The 23,003-nt window shown below is 45.1% G+C and overlaps 1 protein-coding gene across 9 annotated transcripts in view; it reads left to right on the plus strand.

Moving 5' to 3' along the window:
- The window catches only part of ELAVL3 (ELAV like RNA binding protein 3), a 46,305-nt gene that overhangs the window by 10,028 nt on the left and 13,274 nt on the right, over positions 1 to 23,003 (plus strand). For 3 of the 9 annotated variants that reach the window (XM_069947226.1, XM_069947264.1, XM_069947289.1), the window contains exons 1-3: positions 2,274 to 2,406; positions 5,705 to 5,912; positions 19,372 to 19,475. In XM_069947226.1, coding sequence (XP_069803327.1) covers positions 2,389 to 2,406; positions 5,705 to 5,912; positions 19,372 to 19,475 — 330 coding nt within the window. In that variant the 5' untranslated portion in view covers positions 2,274 to 2,388. Of the gene's footprint in view, positions 1 to 2,273; positions 2,460 to 2,788; positions 2,813 to 5,704; positions 5,913 to 18,734; positions 18,776 to 19,371; positions 19,476 to 23,003 lie in introns of those variants that run through there. The other 6 variants (XM_069947235.1, XM_069947280.1, XM_069947272.1 and 3 more) reach the window with 6 other exon arrangements.

The following is a 23,003-nucleotide window of genomic DNA, read 5'->3' on the forward strand; positions in this document are numbered from 1 at the left end:
CTACTACTACTACACCATGACAGCTATACACAGCACAGGTACAGTGTACACATCTCCTTCTCACACTACTAATACACCATGACAGGTATACACAGCACAGGTACAGTATACACATCTCCTCCTCATACTACTACTACACCATGACAGGTATACACAGCACAGGTACAGTATGCACAACTCCTCCTCACACAACTACTACACCATGAAAGCTATACACAGTGCAGATATAACTTTTTGTCACCACACCTGTGCATGCTGAGCAATAGTGGTCACCCATAGAGGTAATATAGTGGTTTCCAAGCGATCTGAACTTGCACATCCTGCAGAATGCACTAATCAGGGTTATAGAAGACAATGTCATTCCTATATACTATGTGTTTGCAGTTACTGCAGCAGCTCTAGTTGCTGAATCGCAGAGGACATATTGATTCGCTGGAAGACGCATCATCTAATCAGCATTTTCTGGCCATGTCTGACTTTACGGCAATTTCCTACGTTATAGAAAAACCTGAGCTGTGCAAAAACCAGCACTGATTGGTCTGCATATTCCAGGGTGCGTTTCTATGACTGGGACTCCTACCTACCAAGTTGTCCTAATAGACCTCCTGGGTCTCCTCTAGCTGCAAGGTCATAGCATATTCACAACCTCTACATCACACAAAGTTATGCCCTTTGCTATTATTTGTAGGTTGCTAAAATAACTAAACTCCTTGATGGACTGTAAACACGTGGATACCACTCCAATGCTAATAGTTGCCCATCCACAAAAGTCTGAAAAATGGATGGCTTTAACCATATTGGCCGACCATCATTTGAAATTTGTGTGTGACATACTGTCCACCAAACTTTGATCTGCCTGGTTGAATTGTAGCTGAAATATAGCTGATCATGTGCATGTATAAGTCCACTGTCTTGGTTTGTATGTTGATTTGGCACGTTGACTAGTGATGAATGAACATCAGAAAAGTGTTCAGGTTCAACCACATGGCCGAACCCAAACCCCCAGCATCCAACTCCCGACATCTGAAGAAATTAGATGTCTATGGCTGTATCCATGTTTTCCAGGACACCCTAGGGCTGTATCCAATTTCTTCAGACGTCGGGAGTTGAATTCTGAGTGTCGGACATTTTTCTGATCACTAATGTTGACCATTGGACAGCTATGTCACCCATTCCCCCCGCAGACATGAACGATCGGCTTGGAGACAGCTTTGGCAATGGCTTTTTCCCCAAAAAACAAAGTGGCCCAGCAGCCAAAATCCAACATGCCCGATTCTTCTTTTTCCAAGCATCACCTGTCAGAGGAGAATTAGGAGGCCTCCATACACTTAAGGAAGTCAACCGATCCTACCAAAACTGGGTGCATGGGGGCTTTTCAGTCTACTGCCAGTCTAAGAACCTGCCATGTTCTACTGGATGTTCAGTTCAATGAGTCCACATGACTTTGTACTCCACACAGTCCTGGCTCCTTTGTTGGCAGTGTTAACCGTATTTGAGTAAAAATCAGCTGAAAATGAATAATGAAGCACTGTCGAATGACAATTTCTTCTTTCCTGACCATAAAAATAGAAAAATTAATGGGATAGGACCAAAGCAATGGGTTGTGATCATTTTTGGACTAATAGATTTGTAAAGATGGTGTAGCACAGGGATGGGGAACCTGTGGTCCTCAAGATGTTGCAAAACTACAATTCCCATCATGCCTTTGGCTTTAGCTGTCCAGGCCTTAAGGGAATTGTAGTTTTGCAAAAGCTGGAGGGCCACAGGTTCCCCATCCCTGGTGTAACAGTAGGGAAAAAGGGTCAGATGAAACGAGGAAGGACTACACAAAAGGGGGTCTCCCTTGTAAAGGTTGAAAGAAAATATCAAATTTGAGTTAACCTCTTTTAGGGTATGTTCTCACAGGATGACAGCTATTGCAAAACTACAATTCCCATCATGCCTGGACAAAGAAGCATGATGGGAATTGTAGTTTTGCCAATGGTTTCCCATCCTTGCTCTGGTGTGCAGATGCTACCTTGATCTCAATGCTGGAGAGGCAGTGTTCATGACTGGAAAAAAAAACACCCTCATAATGGGAAATACCATTATCATGGACCAGTCTAGATACCGGCATCTCGCTTTCAGCTTTGTCATTCTCCGTCTCAAGGAGGAGATGAAGGGGTTATAGCTGAGCGTGTTTATAGAAGCGCTTGCAGTTTCTCCATAGGATGCTCAGTTTCTATGGCAACAGGGCCAGTAGGCCTCGGGCCTATATTCCAGGCCTAGCGAGACAGATGTCTGCAAAGGAATTGCAGGGGGTGGCCAATAATGAAAGGCTTTGCCGCAGGACCGGGCCTGTGTGTACATGCCTGTGAAGATGGAGCCACATCGCATTAATCATACGGGATGCAGACAGAATACAGGGTACAGCGATATGCAAAAAACATGGCAGCTGAACCTTAAAGGGCATTTCCACAGTAAATCTGACAACCATCTTGAGTTATTATCTTGTGTAATTAAACATCTGGGTCTGAGAAATCGATAGCAAGCCATTGCCGCTGCCCCAGCTTTTCTTCAGCCCTGAAGGGAAAACCAGCTTCATTGTGTTCAGAAGAGCTTACAATCTATGAGGCTATAAGGGCGAAACAAAAATATTTTTTTTATATTGTCTATTGTTCCTTAAATGGAATTTTAGGAATCAATGTGTGTATCTGTGACATCTGTGGAATGACCTATGGTCATGACAACACTCCTGTATATAGGGCATCATGTCATCATGTACAGCTATAGAAAAATGATGGGGGGGGGGGCAGCAGGAAAATGCTGTAAGGTAAGCGCAATTGACACTAAAAAGACTCTCATTGCTTCGGGATGCAGCCCCAGAACATGTATGATGCTGATGAAAGCTGGCATGACTCTCATTATTATTGACCTTGTGGCTGACCTCTACCATACAGATGGGGCACGAGAAACCTTGATCCTTACAGTATATCTTCCCTATAAAGCACATAGCCCCATATATAGTATATAAACCACCAGTGCGCTACATGATAAGGGTGGCAGGCCACCATCTTTTATACCAGTTATGTGCCAGCATTTTCTATCATTTTAGTTAGTGTACAAAGTACCTGTTTTTGTAACAGGTGGAGTACCCCTTTAATTGAGTCTCTACCTAAGAAGATGTTGTTAGTAACATCACCAGGAATGCGTACCCATGGCTTTAAGAAACTTTTAGAATTTTCTACAGACTTGTCAAAAGTTTTCATCGGTCAGGGTCTGAGTGCTCAGACCTAGAGATGAGCAAACTCTCGGCATTTGATTACTGGTGGCTGAAGAAGTTGGATGCAGCTTTAGGGAGACCTGGAAAACATGGATACATACATGGCATGTTGTCCAGGCAGTCCTAGGGCTGCACCCAACTTCTTCAACTGAGAGTCTGCGTTCGGACAATCCCGAATGTACTCAAAATTCCCTCATCTTTACTCAGACCCTGACCAATCACTAGGACGAGTGGGGAGAGAATCATGTGGCTGAGTGCCTCTCTCCTTGCTTTGTAGGCCTGCGATGCAAAATGTTCCATAGACTTGTGTGATCCAAATCTGGGAGAAATTGATTGGTCAGGTTCTAAATGTTATCTATGACAAGTGAAACGATGAAACTGCCCATTTATTTCTTTGGCGGAGAGCTGAGAATAGGTGACAGCCTCACTTTGTGACATGAGGTGCAGTTATATCCAAGTATTTTTTTTTATCAGAGAAGGAAGGAAACAAGGAAAATGAAATTTTTATGGGATGGCCCCCCCCCCCCCCCTCTAAGATAACGTTCACCCTCTACATGAACTGATATCAGGGTATAGCTCTAGGGGAAGCAGCAGTAGCAGTTCTATCGGGGTCTTGGTGCAATAGACCATTGAACTGGAATAGAATCAGTCACTGTATAACCAGTCGTGTAATAAGGCCCTTGGAGGGGGTTTTAAGGATTGGAGTCAGCCTTACATTGTCTCAATCAATACATTGGCTTCCTAGGGCCTGTCGGGGGCTTAACTATATGGGCTGCAGAAGTTGTAGTAGTATTAGGCCCTGGAGTCGAGAGGAAGAGAATAGTTCCATAAATAACATATAATTGTAAGGGGCTCTGTTGCATTGAGGGGCAACTTAAACCTAGTCTCTGGAATGCATCATCTAATGGAACAAATATAAAATATCTATGAAAGGTCACATGGTCAAAAGGGCCAATACAGCATGGTGTCATGCAATAAGACTCTTCCAAAATGGTTTCGCCCATTGACCGAATGTTGGAAAACTTAGAGAACCTGCAAACTCTGTAACAGGGCCCCACATCTACAATCTGCCATCTCTAATACTGGTATCGCCTGGCATCAGGGTCCGGAAACAGCTGCTACCTCGGCTTTCTTAGGACACGTACACATGAAGTTTTTTTTTATGTAGATTCCATGCGTATTGCTATGTGGATTTGAAATCAGTGTTTTACATGTCTCCCATTGGTAGAATGTTGATTAAAAAAAACTGCATGGAGCATTGGCCAGGTGTGCCTCCCCCTAACGTGTTTCCAGCCCTTACAGCCTCTTAGTCATAGCACCAACCTACGCTATGTTTACACCCTTTTCTATGCAGATTTTGCCAACACAAATTTAAAATTTTTGACGTAGATTCTGAACGAATTCTTTTCACTCCGAATCTTCTTCAAACCCACGGGTTTCTGCTTAGATTTTAGATGCAGATTTTCCAATTCATGGCCATATAATTTCACCACTGGCAATGCCTCATCATTACCTATCAGCATCGGTGAAGAGGGAATAATAACAATAATAATAATATAATATATTATTAATACACCTCTACTACTACAGTTATTACAATGCGCCGATACGTTGACAACATTTTTTCTGGAATTCTTGCTATATATAGAAATAAAATGAACGGCTTTGATGGCAGCGTTCACATATCTGGGTCACAGGCAATGACTTGGTACCCAGTTAAAAGAACTGTCAGCATTTCGTTCTTGGATAAAGATTCGCTTGAAGGGGTTTGATTCAGGGAAGGGGGGGAGGGGCTTGTCCTTAACCCATTCACCGCCACGGACAAAGGGCTTGGCTGGTAATGAGTTTAAAGCTTTATCTTGCTGTCCCCTTTCCCTTAATCCCGGCCTGGAGGATGAGAAGGGTCTTTAAGGCATAATGCAGGCGAAATCTTGTTAAAGACGTCCTGCTTATTCCCGGCTGCCAGGCTAATTGCCAGGCCGGCTGCAGACAGATGCCCCTCTGGCCTCTTCATACACTGACATCTACACAGATGTCCTCTCCGCTCCATGATGGCAGCCTGTCAGAACCAGCATGCTTCAGCAAGTTTTATCTGTCACTACAAACCAAATGTTAGCTGTTCTGCAGCAGCTAAGGCAGCATCAAGAGCAAGGCTGGAGTCAGCGGTGGGCCCGGCCTGGTGCCCAAGAAGGCCCAAATAAAAGACATGGTAGGTGGGGGCCCTGTTACAGATTTTAAGAGTATTGGATGATCAACCTCTTATGAATGAATCATATCCCTGATAAATGATATCATAGGATTTCTGGAAAAAGGTGACATAAGTGCATGCTTAGTAACACCTGCCGAGCACACTATTAAAGATGACATCATGTGACTCATGGGGCCGTGACATAAAGATGGACGCTGACGTGCTGCTCTCTTCTCTTCTTCTCTTCTCTCCAGCAGATAATAAGCACCATGGAGACACAGGCCAGCAATGGTCCCGGCAGTGTGGGCATCCTCAATGGCACAAATGGAGCCGCGGACGACAGTAAAACCAACTTGATCGTCAACTATCTTCCTCAGAACATGACACAAGAAGAATTTAAGAGTCTTTTCGGAAGCATTGGAGACATCGAGTCCTGTAAACTGGTCAGAGACAAGATCACAGGTATGCGCCATGTTTAGCAAGACTAGCAAACCTCAAGCACGCTCTGGTTCATCCAAATACGAACTCTCTCCATTGGATTACCGGTGGCTGAAATAATTGGATGCCTCCCTAGGGATTCCTGGAAAACATGGATACACCCTATGGCCCTTGGCTGTATCCATGGTTTTCAGGACTCCCTAGGCCTGCAACCAACTTCTTCAACCACCAATAACCAAATGGTGGAGTTCGGGTTGAGATGAGCCAGAGCCTGAGCAATGTTTGCTCATTTCTATCTATTGATTTTATTGCCCATCAATTATCAGAATCGGCCTTCATGGCTTGAAAAGTACAATCTCATGACAGGACTGTCCCGTCCTTATTGAATGATAACGTTCCCATTGTGACTCGCCATGTGCCTGTGGTGACCAGACATATTTGTCTGACAGGAATTTTTTTTTATCATAATCCCCGTTGAGTCTATATAGATATATATGGTTTTGCTGTGAAAAGAAGAGAAACATTGTTTAACTACTTGAAGGGATTAGAAAAACCATAGCGCCACCCTTGTGCTCAGTTTGTGAGTTGTATTGCAGCTCAGTTCCATTGTAGTACAGAGCCATATGAGGGTCTGGACCAACTGTACCATGTAATGTCAATTTATCATAAAATATACTGCAAAACAGAAAAAATATATTTATGGTGTGAAGTTAACTAAAACCCTGTAATTTTGGTAACTTAGGAAGCTCCTATTTCACACTGTTCATCATGCGGTAAAACTGACATGCGGTACCTTTTTTGTGTGTTTTTTTTTGTGTATAGTTTTATGGTTTTACCTATGATTTTTTTATGCCGCTGTCTATGGGGCTTATTTTTTTGCGTAATGATGTATAGGTTTTTTGGTACCATTTTTTCATAAGTTGGAGGCTTCTTTTTTTGTGGCATAACTAGTTTGAACTTTTTTGAATGTGGTAATTTTTATTTATTTTTTTACATTTTTTTCTTTTAAACTTTTTATTTCTTTCACTTTTTTTTAGTCCCCCCCTAAAGACTTTTCAACAACCTGCCCACACAGCTTGGCAATGCAGGCTGTGGGTGCAAATTACAAATGGAGGCCTAGTACAGAAATGGATCGGCCCCTGACAGACACTTTGTAAGCAGCCAATCCTCCCACTGAACCACCACCATTACTGGTAAATGCATCTGTCACTTTTAACAGCAGCATGTAAACAGTTAAAAGGGTATTCCGGCCCAGTAAGATACATATTGAATCATCACCCCTCCTGTAGACTAACAATTCATTCCATATTTATTATTAGGGATGGTCCGAACCGAGTTTGGTTAGGGTTCGTATGATGATTCCCGCTGTCTGCCCATTCCGTGGAGAGGGTGGATACAGCGGGAGGACCGCCTGGAAAACTGGGATAAGGCCATAGCCATAGGCTGTATCCCAGTTTTCCAGGCGGTCCTCCCGCTGTATCCACCCGCTGCACGAAGCGGGCAGACAGCGGGAATCTAATGCCGAGCGTTCGGGTTCATACGAACCCGAACCTCGGCAGTTTCGGACCATCCCTATTTATTATTAATTTTTCAGTCTCCTTCCCCCAGTTCCGAGCCGCTGCTTTATGCTGAAGACAGAAAACTGTGTGAGCTGTTCACTCCGTCCCCGCTCTGATCTTCTTCGTACCCCCTCCTTTCTGAAATATCTTATGTAAACAGGGTCTCTGACCGGCTGTCTCTGCACTCTGTAATGCCGGGAGGGTAATCACAGTGAGGTCACCAGCAACTAGACCTTAGATTAACCCTCCTTAAATTACAGAGATGGAAACAACCAGCCAGGGATGCTGTTTACATGAGCCATCTAAGAAGGAAGGGGAGAGGAGGAAGATCAGAGTGGGGATGGAGTGAAAAGCTCACACACAGTGTTCTCTGTCTTCAGCAGAAAGCAGCATGATCAGCACTGGGGGAAGGAGACTGAAAAGGTAATATTAAGTATGGAACAAATATTTAGTGTCTAGGAGAGGGGATGATTCAACATGTATTTTACCTGACCGGAATGCCTCTTTAATGCCACCATGAAATACCACTACATCATGGTGGGTTAAAGGGATCCGGTCACATTGAAAACAGAGCAGTATTTGGGCAGCATGGTATAGAGCAGGAGATGAGTCCTAGTGGTGTAACTACTGCCATAGCAGCAGTAGCTGCTGCAACGGGGCCCGCCTCATCAAGGGGCCCAGCAGTGCGGACTGCCTATATGATGTCGTTTGTCCTGACACTAGCTAACCAGGGCAGAACAGTCTTTAAAGAAATGCAGGGCAAACACTCACCAGCAGGAGGTGGCATCACAAAGTACGGAGAGAGGAAGAGACTGGCCTGCACGGAGCATCCTGTGAGGTTTGATGACCTTTGACCCCTAGCCCTCTCCTGCCAGGACCTCTGAGAGACAGTGACAGCTTCCTCCTCCTCCTGTAAGTGTACACTGTCACTAATAAGAGAGGTGTATGTGTGTGTGGTTTTTATTTCTACAGGAGCTGTGACATTATAGGACTACAACTCCCAATGTGGTCTGTCTGCAGTCTGTGCCCCACTTCCCCCAAAGACACACACTGGGAGTTGTAGTCCTACATGTAGTCTATATAGAAAGCTGCCCTGTGACTGCAGGTCTTGTAGAACTAAAAAACTCCTTCTGCGTAGAAGTGCCAGGCTGGATATATATATATATATATATATACATACATACACACACATGCAGTGCCAGAGTGGATATATATATATATATATATATATATATATATATATATATATACATGCAGTAGCAGGCTGGGGATATATATATATATATATATATATATATATATATATATATATATATTATGAGCAGTAGCAGGCTTGTAGATAGGCAGGCAGTTACAGTATGGTAGTATCAGGTCTGATGTGGAGGTGTTATTCAGTCACAGTATGATGGGATCAGGTTTGGTATGGCGCTGTTATCCAGTCACAGTATGGTGGTATCAGGTCTGGTGTGGGGGTGTTATACAGTCACAGTATGGTGGTATCAGGTCTGGAATAGGGGTGTTATACAGTCACAGTATGGTGGTATCAGGTCTGGTATAGGGGTGTTATACAGTCACAGTATGGTGCTATCAGGTCTGGTAAAGGGGTGTTATCCAGTCACAGTATGGTGGTATCCGGTCTGGTATGGTGTAGTTATCCAGTCACAGTATGGTAGTATGCTGTCTGGTACGGTGGTGTTATCCAGTCACAGTATGGTGGTATCAGGTCTGGTATGGGGGTGTTATACAGTCACAGTATGGGGGTATGAGGTCTGGTGTGGCGGTGTTATAGAGTCACAGTATGGTGGCATCAAGTCTGGTGTGGTGGTATTATCCAGTCACAGTATGGTGGTATGAGGTCTGGTATGGCGGTGTTATCCAGTCACAGTATGGTGGTATCAGGTGTGGTATGATGGTGTTATCCAGTCACAGTATGGTGGTATCAGGTGTGGTATGATGGTGTTATACAGTCACAGTATGGTGGTATCAGATCTGGTATGGGGGTGTTATACAGTCACAGTATGGGGGTATGAGGTCTGGTGTGGCGGTGTTATAGAGTCACAGTATGGTGGTATCAGGTCTGGTATGGCGGTGTTATAGAGTCACAGTATGGTGGTATGAGGTCTGGTATGGCGATGTTATCCAGTCACAGTATGGTGGTATCAGGTATGGTATGGCTCTGTTATCCAGTCACAGTATGGTGGTATCAGGTCTGGTATAAGGGTGTATCCAGTCACAGTATGGTGGTATCCGATCTGGTATGGTGTAGTTATCCAGTCACAGTATGGTGGTATCAGGTCTGGTATGGGGGTGTTATACAGTCACAGTATGTGGCAGCATGGTATAGAGCAGGAGGAGATGGGTCCTATATGTGGCAGCATGGTAAAGAGCAGGAGATGAGTCCTATATGTGGCAGCATGGTATAGAGTAGGAGATGAGTCCTATATGTGGCAGCATGGTATAGAGCAGGAGGAGATGAGTCCTATATATGGCAGCATGGTATATAGCAGGGGGAGATGAGTCCATTATGTGGCAGCATGGTATAGAGCAGGAGATGAGTCCTATATGTGGCAGCATGGTATAGAGCAGGAGATGGGTCCTATATGTGGCAGCATGGTATATAGCAGGTGGAGATGAGTCCTATATGTGTCAGCATGGTATAGAGCAGGAGATGAGTCCTATATGTGGCAGCATGGTATAGAGCAGGAGATGAGCCCTATATGTGACAGCATGTGTTCTCAGGCTCAGTCACATGACCACTCTGCCTGTGTTTTCTTTACTTCCTGTGATGTCACGTTCCCTTTCTGTTTCCTGTTCCTGTCAGTGAGGGAACAGTGAGTCATCAGGTGGGTGGGGTTATGAATCTACAGTTCGTTAGCCCCACCCCTGTAGGAGGAGCTACTGCTACTGTAGAAACTGCAGCAGTAAGGGCGTCATGATAGATGACAATCTCTGTACAGCACTGCAGCATAGGTTGGAGCTATATAATAAAGGAACTATGGGGGTGATTTATCAAAACTTGTGCAGAGGAACAGGGAAACAGTCTCCCATAGCAACCAGTCAGATTCTAGGTTTCGATTTTAGAGGCCTTTTTAACCTCTTCACAACCCAGGAAGTAACTGTACGTCCTGGGTCGGGCAGGGGATTTCAGAGGGGGGCCGTGCGGCAGCCCTGCGCTGAACCTCTGTGATCCCAGCTGCTATGAATAGCCTGGGAGCACGGCAGTTAATGGGCGCGGTCCGATCACCGCAATCGGTAATGAGCCAATTAGATGCAGCTGTCAAAGCTGACAGCTGCATCTACATGCCTGTTTGTCCCCCATCCATGGTGGTCTAGTGGGCAGATCGTTCCCCCACGATGCAATTACGAAGGGGAAATCCGTTCAACTTACCTGGCCGGGCCTCCGCGCCGGAATGATGCTGATCCCAGCTCAGTATTCTATCGATCTGGTCTGCACCAGACCAATAGAGCACCGATCTAATGGATCGGTGCTCTATTATATATGTGGTATATCCCCGGAGGTGTATATTGGAGGGACGGCCGGTCACTTGCTAGGTGTTGTGGTGTAACACCACTCCAGTGGTGGATGGCCGAGATACAGCTGGACCTTGTTATGTTGTCACGTGACGCCAGTGCCTGGTGGGCACACAGGTGTGATGGTACGCCTGCTTTTAAGGTGTAGGGCCAGTTGTACACTCTTCCCCTGTGGTCAGTGTCCTGTCGGGTTGCTACCGGGTTCCTTGGGATAGTGTCACAGATTATGTAATCACAGGTGTCCAGAGCGGTGTAATGACCCTCCCGGAGAGTAGGACCCGCCACCCACAGAAAGGGGAAGTGTCCCAAGGTTTTGGTGTATATGCTGTGTAGGTGGTGATGAATAATCACAGACTTGAGATAACATTGAGTTGGTTTACTACTTGTAAACGTGCAACAGGTAAATACAGAGGGTCTTTTGAGATACACTTGACAAAGTTCCAATAAAGACTTGAACATAGGACAACCAGATCTGTGAGATAAGTGCTGAGTAGGAGATAGTTGTGTAGATAAAGTTGCGCTGAGGTAGAGTAGCAGATAGGAGGATGCAGTGAGAGTCTCAACCCATGTAGAAATGTGCTCTGCCGGGATGTTGGAGGATATACTAGAGTACTTGTAGAAGAAGAATAACACCTGTGCCTGTTTATTGACCTTTATTTTAGTCTTTACACCACGTTATGCCCACTAGCGTTGGCTGAACCGTACTAATGGGTGGCACAGGTCGCTGCGAGATGGAGTTCATAGGCTTTCTGCACGGCGTGGGTTGAGGTTATCTTTTGGCTAGTCCTCTCCTAAGAGGTTTAACACTGCATTGTGCTTTGTGTGGGTACCTGAGAGAAAGTTGATGACAGTGTGCTGTCTGACATCCTACCCATGCGGCGCACTAGCTAAGACTGACCTACAGGGACCTGGCAGAGGGCCAGGGCCCTGACGAGACTGCTGTGGAGAGCTATCTAGCTTGCGTCCTTCCTCCACACTGTCCCGAACGAAAAGCTCTTGCTCCTTCCTCACCCAAGGGACTAACTTCCTCTACAGCGTGTAGGGTGCGCTGTGATTGGGTGAAAAGAGTGCAACAGAAGAATAGAAAGAGGAGGTAATAGGAAAGCAGAAATCCTTTTGGTCTACAGATTCTGATAACACATAAACAGCTTCCATACATCAGTACATAATACAGCGACATCTAGTGGTCAACTCTTAATACTACTTTTACCATAATAAGACCACAAAAAGTACAGACTTTTGCGAAGGGTGTATATATTAGTAACACCCCTAGTGGGACATCACACATACACAGCATTGATCTCAATGGGAGATCAGTGCTGAGTATATAGAAGACCCCCAGGGGACTTCATATAACTGCATTAAATACATAAATAAAAATTATAATAAAAATTTAAATCCCCCCTTTCACATTTTATAAATAAATAAATAACATATTTGATATATCCATGTGCGTAATCGCCTGAACTTTTAAATGATACCATTACTGATCTCGCACGGTAAATGGCAAAAGCGCAAAAACCCGCCAAAGTGAAAAATTGCAGATTTTTTTTCGCACATCAAATCTAGAAAAATTGTAATAAAAAATGATCAAAAATTTGCATATACGCAAACAAGGTAGTGATAGAAAGTACAGATCATGGTGCAAAAAATGACACCTCACATAGCCCCATAGACCAAAGAATAAAAGTGTTATAAGCATGGTCATAGAGCGATTTTAAGGAGCATTTAGATTTTTAAAAAGGTTTTATTTTTTAAAAGCCATAAAATAAAAGTCGTACAAGTTACATATCGTTGTAATTGTACCGACTTGAGGAACATAGATAACAAGTCAGTTTTACCATAGTTTTACCAAAACCCCTCTAAATAGAAAAAAATAGTGTTTTATTTTCACTGCGCAAATATTTTTTTCCCGGTTTCGCAGCATATTTTATGGAAAAATTAAGTCTGCCATTGCCAACAAAAAAAAAACAACAAAAAACTATACAGTCATCTATACAAATGGCTGCCTTACTGTAGGGGATTTATAATGTTCATGAACATTATACACGGCTGTGACACCGAGCTCTTCATGAATTGTAGTGAAAGTGTTTGCAGACGTTTCATTTCTTTCAAATTCAGTGTTGAAAACTGTCAGTTTTCATTTAATTTTATGCGGGGTTAAGTGTGATGCGGGGTCCCCGCTCTCTGTGTAGTATCAGTGTGATGCGGGCTCCCCCCTCTCTGTGTAGTATCAGTGTGATGCGGGGTCCCTCTCTGTATATTATCAGTGTGATGCAGGGTCCCCCTTCTCTGTGTAGTATCAGTGTGATGCGGGGTCCCCCCTCTCTGTGTAGTATCAGTGTGATGCAGGGTCCCCCTTCTCTGTGTAGTATCAGTGTGATGCGGGGTCCCCGCTCTCTGTGTAGTATCAGTGTGATGCGGGGTCCCCCCTCTCTGTGTAGTATCAGTGTGATGCAGGGTCCCCCTTCTCTGTGTAGTATCAGTGTGATGCGGGGTCCCCGCTCTCTGTGTAGTATCAGTGTGATGCGGGGTCCCCGCTCTCTGTGTAGTATCAGTGTGATGCGGGGTCCCCCCTCTCTGTGTAGTATCAGTGTGATGCGGGCTCCCCCCTCTCTGTGTAGTATCAGTGTGATGCGGGGTCCCTCTCTGTATATTATCAGTGTGATGCAGGGTCCCCCTTCTCTGTGTAGTATCAGTGTGATGCGGGGTCTCCCCTCTCTGTATATTATCAGTGTGATGCAGGGTCCCCCTTCTCTGTGTAGTATCAGTGTGATGCGGGGTCCCCCCTCTCTGTGTAGTATCAGTGTGATGCGGGCTCCCCCCTCTCTGTGTAGTATCAGTGTGATGCGGGGTCCCTCTCTGTATATTATCAGTGTGATGCGGGGTCCCTTCTCTGTATATTATCAGTGTGATGCGGGGTCCCTTCTCTGTATATTATCAGTGTGATGCGGGGTCCCTTCTCTGTATATTATCAGTGTGATGCGGGGTCCCCGCTCTCTGTGTAGTATCAGTGTGATGCGGGGTCCCCCCTCTCTGTGTAGTATCAGTGTGATGCGGGGTCCCTTCTCTGTATATTATCAGTGTGATGCGGGGTCCCCCCTCTCTGTGTATTATCAGTGTGATGCGGGGTCCCCCCTCTCTGTGTATTATCAGGGTGAGATCAGTGGTCCAAAGTCATTTTTATTTTTAAATCATAATTTTGTGTTTTTACTTTAATGCCCATGTTTATGCCAACCGTGGGCTCCTTTTGGCCATATTTATCACCAATCCCCTCAGGGCTCCTCACTTACAAGCAGGTTATGAATATTATACATTTTCTGTAAGAATAATGGCTAATACAGGAAAAATAAAAATCCTCTGAATAAGAAACTGGCCGAATAAGAAACCAACTTCAGGGTAGCTTCACACGTACCGTATCGCTGCGTTTTTAACGCTGTGAAAATCATGTGAAAATCATGTGAAAATCAAAACACGCATGTAAAAAACGCATTGGTGAGTGAGTGGGTGATCGGGTTGCGCGGGGCCGCCTGGGAGGGGGGGGGTTGCGGTTTGGTTTGATGCGCCACCCGCACCACATCAAACCGCAACAACCCCCGGCGGCCCCGCGTGGCCCGGTCGCTCCAGCGCGTCCCCCACGACCCCGGGCACTCACCACAGCCTGGAGGTCGATGACAGCTGCAGGGTGGCGTCGCGGTACCTGACTGGATGTGGAGAGCGCGGGCGACAGGACAGGTGAGCGGCTGCTGTCATTTTTGTTAAGTGATACTTAACTAAAATGACAGTAGGGGGGACATAATGCCGCCCCCTGCCAGACCGCAAAATCTGCCGCCTGGGCCGGAAGGCTCATTCCGTCTCATGGCAGAAGCGGGCCTGGCTGCAGCCATGGTTAGCAGCAAACAGTGAGGATACACAACACTCTGTGTGAGGTTGTGTATCCTCTACTGTTTGCTTTTTTTTTTTACAAACCCTACTTCCAGGTTTGGGCTGGTGGAGGCTCCCTAGTGGTGGAGGCCCCGGGGCACGTGCCCCTAGTGCCCTCCCTTTATTCCGGCCCTGCTTCTGTAGTGTATATGTAATTCAGGACTACAACTCCTAACATTTGTGTGCTGGGGTTTGTAGTCCTACAACAGGTGAGAGTCAAAAAGCTAGTTTATTTGATAATACAGGTAATTGTCAGACACTGAGCCACCATGCCGCTCAAAAGACACACATTTCCTGCCTATGGGAAGAGTGGGTGGAGCAAGATTCAGAGAGGAGGGGATGGAGCTATAGGCTTGCCGAGCTGTGATGTCACTGCTGACCCCTGTGACCCAGAAGTTCTTTATGTAAACAAGAACAAATCCAAAAAGCAGTAACAGAAGAGGAGGCCCGGGGGGTGAAAAAAAGTTAGAGGAAACAATGAAGGGAAAGGGACAGTTTACAAGTTATTCCATTTTCTGATAAGAAAAAAATGTTGGACAATCTCTTTAACCCTTTGAGGACCAGGCCCAATGGGGGGTCATTTATTGCGCCATGATCTCTACTTTTTATTAACACCATATTTGTATAGATCGGACGTTTTGATCACTTTTTATATATAAAATGTAACAAAAAAATCTGTAATCTTGGCGCTTTTCCCCCTCTTTTTGTTTACGCTGTTCGCCGTACGGGATAGCAATTGTTATTTTTTAATAGATCGTACAATTATGCACGCTACGGTATATAATGGGGGAGATTTATCAAACATGGTGTAAAGTGAAACTGGCTCAGTTGCTCCTAGCAACCAATCAGATTCCACCTTTCATTTTCCTAAGAGCCTGTGAGGAATGAAAGGTGGAATCTGATTGGTTCCTAGGGGCAACTGGGCCAGTCTCACTTTACACCATGTTTGATAAATCTCCCCCAATATGTTTATTTATTTATTTGTATATGTTTTATTTATATTAGGGGATAGGGGATGATTTTAACTTTTATTGGGAGAGGGCTTTTGGGTTTTGTAAAGAAAAAAACATTTTAACTTTTTTTTTCTTCACATTTTAAGTCCCCTTGGGGGACTTTTACATCCAATCATTAGATTGCATACACTGATCACTGCTATGCCATAGACGTAGCATTGATCAGTGTAATAGGCGCTCTGCTCATTCAGTCTGCATGAGCAGATCACCAACCGGACCGCACAGAGGAAGGTAAGAGACCTCCGGCGGTCCGACACAGCAATCGGTAAGTGACAGGCGCTTCCCCTATTACTTACACTTAAACGCCGCGGAGTTTTGCTGCACGATCGCTGCAGCCTGCCATTAACGGTGAGGGCCCAGCTACTGATTGCAGCCGGCCCCCACCTGCTATGAAGCGCAGCCCGCTCCAGAACGCCCTTTATAACACAGGACGTACCTGTACGCCCAGGGTCGTCTGGGGACAGGCTTCCAAGGTCGTCCTAGGTCGTCTAGGGTTTAAAGACTCTTTTGGATCGGGGGGGGGGGGGGGGCAATATTGTAGACCAGTCTGTGCTACAGGTCTACATTAAAGCTACTCCCACAACACCTCCTCGTACTACCCCTGCAACACCTCCTGGCACTACTCCCACAACACCTCCTGGAATTACTTCTGCAACACGTCCTGGAATTACTCCTGCAACATGTCCTGGTTATACTCCTGCAACACGTCCTGGTTATACTCCTGCAACACCTCCTGGAATTACTCCTGCAACACCTCCTAACGTTACTCCTACAACACCTCCTGGTACTACCCCTGCAACACCTCCTGGCACTACTTCCACAACACGTCCTGGAATTACTCCTGCAACACCTCCTGGAACTACTCCTGCAACATCTCCTGGAATTATTCCTGCAACACCTCCTGGAATTACTCCTACAACACCTCCTGGAATTACTCCTGCAACACCTCCTAACATTACTCCTACAACACCTCCTGGCATTACTCCTGCAACACCTTCTGGAATTACTCCTGCAACACCTCCTGGAACTACTCCTGCAACACTTCCTGGAATTATTCCTGCAACACCTCCTGGCATTACTCCTACAACACCTCCTGGAATTATTCCTGCAACATGTCCTGGAATTACTCCTGCAACACCTCCTGGAATTACTCCTGCAACACCTCCTAACATTACTCCTGCAACACCTCCTGGCATTACTACTGCAACACCTCCTGGCACTACTCCTGAAACACTTCCTGGAATAAGTGGTGCAACACCTCCTGGAATTACTCCTACAACACCTCCTGCAGCACCTCCTGGAATTACTCCTACAACACCTCCTGCAGCACCTCCTGGAATTACTCCTACAACACCTCCTGCAGAGCCTCCTGGAATTACTCCTACAACACCTCCTGGAATTACTCCTGCAGCACCTCCTGCAGAGCCTCCTGGAATTACTCCTACAACACCTCCTGGAATTACTCCTGCAGCACCTCCTGGAATTACTCCTGCAGCACCTCCTGGTTATACTCCTGAACACCTCCTGGTATTACTCTTGAACACCTTCCGGCATTACCCTTACAACACATCCTAACATTACTCCAACAACACCTCCTGGCATTACTCTTGCAACACCTCCTAGCATTACCCTTACTACTTCTCCTAACATTACTCCTACAACACCTCTTGGCATTACTCCTACAACACCTCCTGGCATTACCCTTACTACTTCTCCTAACATTACTCCTACAACACCTCCTGGCATTACCCTTACTACTTTTCCTAACATTACTCCTACAACACCTTCTGGCATTACTCCCATAACACCTCCTTGTTATACTCCTGCAACACCAACTGGTTATACTCCTGCAACACCTCCTGGCATTAGGGTACTATTACACGGAACGATCCGGCCCTATCTGGCCGATTATCGTTCCGTGTAATAAAAACAACAATCAGCCGATGATCGTTGTCATTGGCTGATCGTTGATATAGGTTCTGACCTATAATTGTCGGACGCTGACCGTGCTACGTTTAGTAGCAGTGCGCGGCCGGAGCTGACAATATGCAAAGAAGAATACATTACCTATCCAGCCTGCAGGGCTCCTCTACCTCTGTGCTTCTCTCCGGGTCCCGCGTGCTCCAGCTGCACAGCGGCTTGTCTCAGCTGACAGGCCGCTCGGCCACTCACAGGCCGGGACCGCCGCGGCCAGTGATTGGCTGAGCGGCCTGTCAGCTGAGACAAGCTGCTGTAAAGCTGGAGCGTGGGGACCTGGGAAGAAGCACAGAGGAAGAGGAGCCCTGCAGGCTGGATAGGTATGTATACAGTTTAAACAAGGGCTGCAAGGAGCAGCCCTTGTTAAACGATTTTCGGACCGTCTAATAGGCCCAGTAACCGATTTACAGATATTATCGGGCTCCCATCAGCCCGTGTAATACTACCCTTACTCCTACAACACCTCCTGATTATACTTCTGAACACCTCCTGATATATTAGTAATGCCAGGAGGTGTTGTAGGAGTACTTCTATGTGGGACTCAGTAGCTCAGTAACCGAATAGTCATTATAGGATGTGAGGCTGTGGTGGCAGCCATATTGGAATAATGAAAATCAGTGAATAATTAGGAGCTGCAAACTTAAAACATCTATATAGAGGGGGAAATGGGGTGAAACTTGTATATACTGTCATTACGATTTCTGAGATATCAGAATGATGCTCTGGGCTTAAAGGGGAACTCCATCGAAAGTGATGTATGTGTATTTGCTGTTATAGTATGGTTTCTATATTAGCAGCTAGTGGCTGTTATCTCTATGGCGACAGGAGATGTGTCAGTTAATCACAATGTCATGTGACAGGAAAGATTTTCTTTTAAATGAAGGTTGATTTCCCTTTAAGTGTCAGACTTGAGATGCACAGGTGTTATAACTGTGCTGTGCTATATACGTCTCCTGGGTATACGTCTCTGCTTTGACAGGTGTCACTGTCGATGACAACATGGCTGTCTTCATACTTTACTGAAAGACGGGCCCTTAAATTGCGACTGAAATCTTATGCATAAAAGAATCAGCCTTAAAGGGGTTATGCAGGATTAGGAAAACATAGTTGATTTGTTCCAAAAACAGCGCCACCCCTGTCCTCAGGTTGCGTGTGGTATTACAACTTGGCTCTATTCACATCAATGAAATTGAGTTGCAATACTACAACCAAACTGAGGACAGGTGTGACAAGTATAATTTTCTAATTCTGGATAATCCCTTTAAGCGTGGAATTGTTGTAAAAGGATGACATGACTATATATTGGTATGTAGGGCCTGGGTGAGGCAGGTGGTGGCATTGAGGACAGCAGGAGACCTCTGACCCCAGAGTACACCCCCCCCCCCCTCCAGCATCCCTTTGTGTTGTAATGACTGACGGCTATCACTGACCCCTGTCCTATAAGATAACACTGACCGTGTATCTAACTTCTCCCTACAGGTCAGAGCCTTGGATACGGATTTGTTAACTACGTGGATCCCAATGATGCAGATAAAGCCATAAACACCCTCAACGGACTGAAACTACAGACAAAGACTATCAAGGTAAGGACAGGACCTTGAGGGATGTAGCACTGTGTGCTTAGATACACCAGCTCAACACACCAAAAAGATACACCTTCTCAATTAACCCTGCTACAATGTACAAGGCATAGTCCTGCAACTTGGCTCAGCAGACAGTGAATGGCTTAGATACAGTCCTTGGCAGACAGTATATCATATGATGCGTTTAGATACAGTACCATACATGATCAGATTAGCTACAGAAAATCAGCAGACAATATCACGTGTGATATTAGATGAGATGGGCTAGATAGATTAGATATAGAGGCTCAGAAGAGAGTATCACACATGAAAAGCTTAGATACAGTAGCTTAGCAGACAGTATCACACTCCAGCTAAACAGACATTGAAAACATGATAGGCTTAGATACACAAAATCATCAGACCGCATCACACATGATTAGTTTAGGCATGCCAGCTAAGCAGACAGTATCAAACATGACTCCTTTAGATACACCAGCTCAGCAGACAGTATCAAACATGACTCCTTTAGATACACCAGCTCAGCAGATAGTATCAAACATGACTCCTTTAGATACACCAGCTCAGCAGACAGTATCACACATGACTCCTTTAGATACGCCAGCTAAGCAGACATTATCAAACATGACTCCTTTAGATACACCAGCTCAGCAGACAGTATCAAACATGACTCCTTTAGATACACCAGCTCAGCAGACTGTATCAAACATGACTCCTTTAGATACACCAGCTCAGCAGACTGTATCAAACATGACTCCTTTAGATACACCAGCTCAGCAGACAGTATCAAACATGACTCCTTTAGATACGCCACCTCAGCAGACAGTATCAAACATGCCTCCTTTAGATACGCCAGCTCAACAGACAGTATCAAACATGACTCCTTTAGATACGCAGCTCAGCAGACAGTATCAAACATGACTCCTTTAGATATGCCACCTCAGCAGACAGTATCAAACATGACTCCTTTAGATACACCAGCTCAGCAGACAGTATCAAACATGACTCCTTTAGATACACCAGCTGAGTATACAGTATCAAACATGACTCCTTTAGATACACCAGCTCAGCAGACAGTATCAAACATGACTCCTTTAGATACGCCAGCTCAGTTGACAGTATCAAACATGACTCCTTTAGATACACCAGCTCAGCAGACAGTATCAAACATGACTCCTTTAGATACGCCAGCTCAGTAGACAGTATCAAACATGCCTCCTTTAGATACGCCAGCTCAACAGACAGTATCAAACATGACTCCTTTAGATACGCAGCTCAGCAGACAGTATCAAACATGACTCCTTTAGATATGCCACCTCAGCAGACAGTATCAAACATGACTCCTTTAGATACACCAGCTGAGTATACAGTATCAAACATGACTCCTTTAGATACACCAGCTGAGTAGACAGTATCAAACATGACTCCTTTAGATACACCAGCTGAGTAGACAGTATCAAACATGACTCCTTTAGATACACCAGCTGAGTAGACAGTATCAAACATGACTCTTTTAGATACACCAGCTGAGTAGACAGTATCAAACATGACTCCTTTAGATACGCAGCTCAGCAGACAGTATCAAACATGACTCCTTTAGATACGCCAGCTCAGTTGACAGTATCAAACATGACTCCTTTAGATACACCAGCTCAGCAGACAGTATCAAACATGACTCCTTTAGATATGCCAGCTCAGTAGACAGTATCAAACATGACTCCTTTAGATACACCAGCTGAGTAGACAGTATCAAACATGACTCCTTTAGATACACCAGCTGAGTAGACAGTATCAAACTTGACTCCTTTAGATACACCAGCTGAGTAGACAGTATCAAACTTGACTCCTTTAGATACACCAGCTGAGTAGACAGTATCAAACATGACTCCTTTAGATACACCAGATGAGTATACAGTATCAAACATGACTCCTTTAGATACACCAGCTGAGTAGACAGTATCAAACATGACTCTTTTAGATACACCAGCTGAGTAGACAGTATCAAACATGACTCCTTTAGATACGCCAGCTCAGTTGACAGTATCAAACATGACTCCTTTAGATACCCCAGCTCAGCAGACAGTATCAAACATGACTCCTTTAGATACGCCAGCTCAGTTGACAGTATCAAACATGACTCCTTTAGATACACCAGCTGAGTAGACAGTATCAAACATGACTCTTTTAGATACACCAGCTGAGTAGACAGTATCAAACATGACTCCTTTAGATACGCCAGCTCAGTTGACAGTATCAAACATGACTCCTTTAGATACACCAGCTCAGCAGACAGTATCAAACATGACTCCTTTAGATACACCAGCTGAGTAGACAGTATCAAACATGACTCCTTTAGATACACCAGCTGAGTAGACATGAAGCAGAGGTTTGTACACTAGCTAAGGAGTCACTATCGCACATGATGGGCTTAGATATAGGAGCTTTACATAAGGGATCACACTCAAGCGGCTTAGATATACCAGCTAAACAAACCAGATTCTCAAACAGTATCACACTGATAGCTTAGATACACTACCTCAGCAGACAGTGTCAGACAGGGGTGGCCAACCTACACCAGATCCACAAACAGTATCACACATAATATGCTTAGATACACCAACCCAGCAGACATAGTCAAACAGTATAGGCTTAGATACACCAAGTCATCAACCATCATCACACATATAAAGTTTAGGTACACTATCTGACAATATTATACACAACAAGATTGGATACACCATCTCAGGAGACAGTATCATACATCATAAGCTTACATATATCAGCTCAGCATACTGTATCACTTATATGTGATGTTGTCTGGTGATTTTATGTATCTAAGCTTGTTCCATTTTTTATTGCCTGTTGAGCTGGTATGCAATAGTTTCTGCAGCTAAGCTACTGTATCTAAGCTTATCATGTGTGATACTGTCTGCCGAGCCTCTATATCTAATCCCATCACATGGTATCACATACATCAACTCAAAAGAGAATTGTATAGTTAGATACACTAGCTCAGCAGATAGTATCACAGAAAACAGGTTAAGTTACAGCAGCTCAGCAGGCAGTATCACACACAGCTTAGATACGCCTCGTCAATAGACACTGCCCTAATGCACAATCCATATTTTCTGTAACCCGAGTCGTGTATACATGCAGAGAATGGGAGAAATAATTGCATCCCACCCACTTAACAAAGAAATGAGATCTGCCCCCGCCCCGATGGCTGCTCTGACAGATGCCCCCTATCTCTCCATCTTGTCCCTGAAGGTCACGTCTTATAGCAGAGGCAGCAGGTCAGGGAAGATGAGGGGGGGGAATCTTTTATTTGTCTTCTTTTTGTCATTCAAATCTGGTCCCCTGGGGGAGAGCGATGCTGTGAATAGGGGGGGAGTGAGGGGGGGTGGCAGACAAAGGCACTCCGCCATCTGTCCCCTCTCCGGCTAATTACGGGGTATTTCCCCTGGAGATTAGGTGATGGGGGGGCAGCGTGGATGGGCACAGGAAGCCAGCTGCTGTGATTAAAACCCA

Source organism: Dendropsophus ebraccatus, chromosome 1, assembly GCF_027789765.1.
Source record: "Dendropsophus ebraccatus isolate aDenEbr1 chromosome 1, aDenEbr1.pat, whole genome shotgun sequence".
Taxonomy (NCBI): Eukaryota; Metazoa; Chordata; class Amphibia; order Anura; family Hylidae; genus Dendropsophus; species Dendropsophus ebraccatus.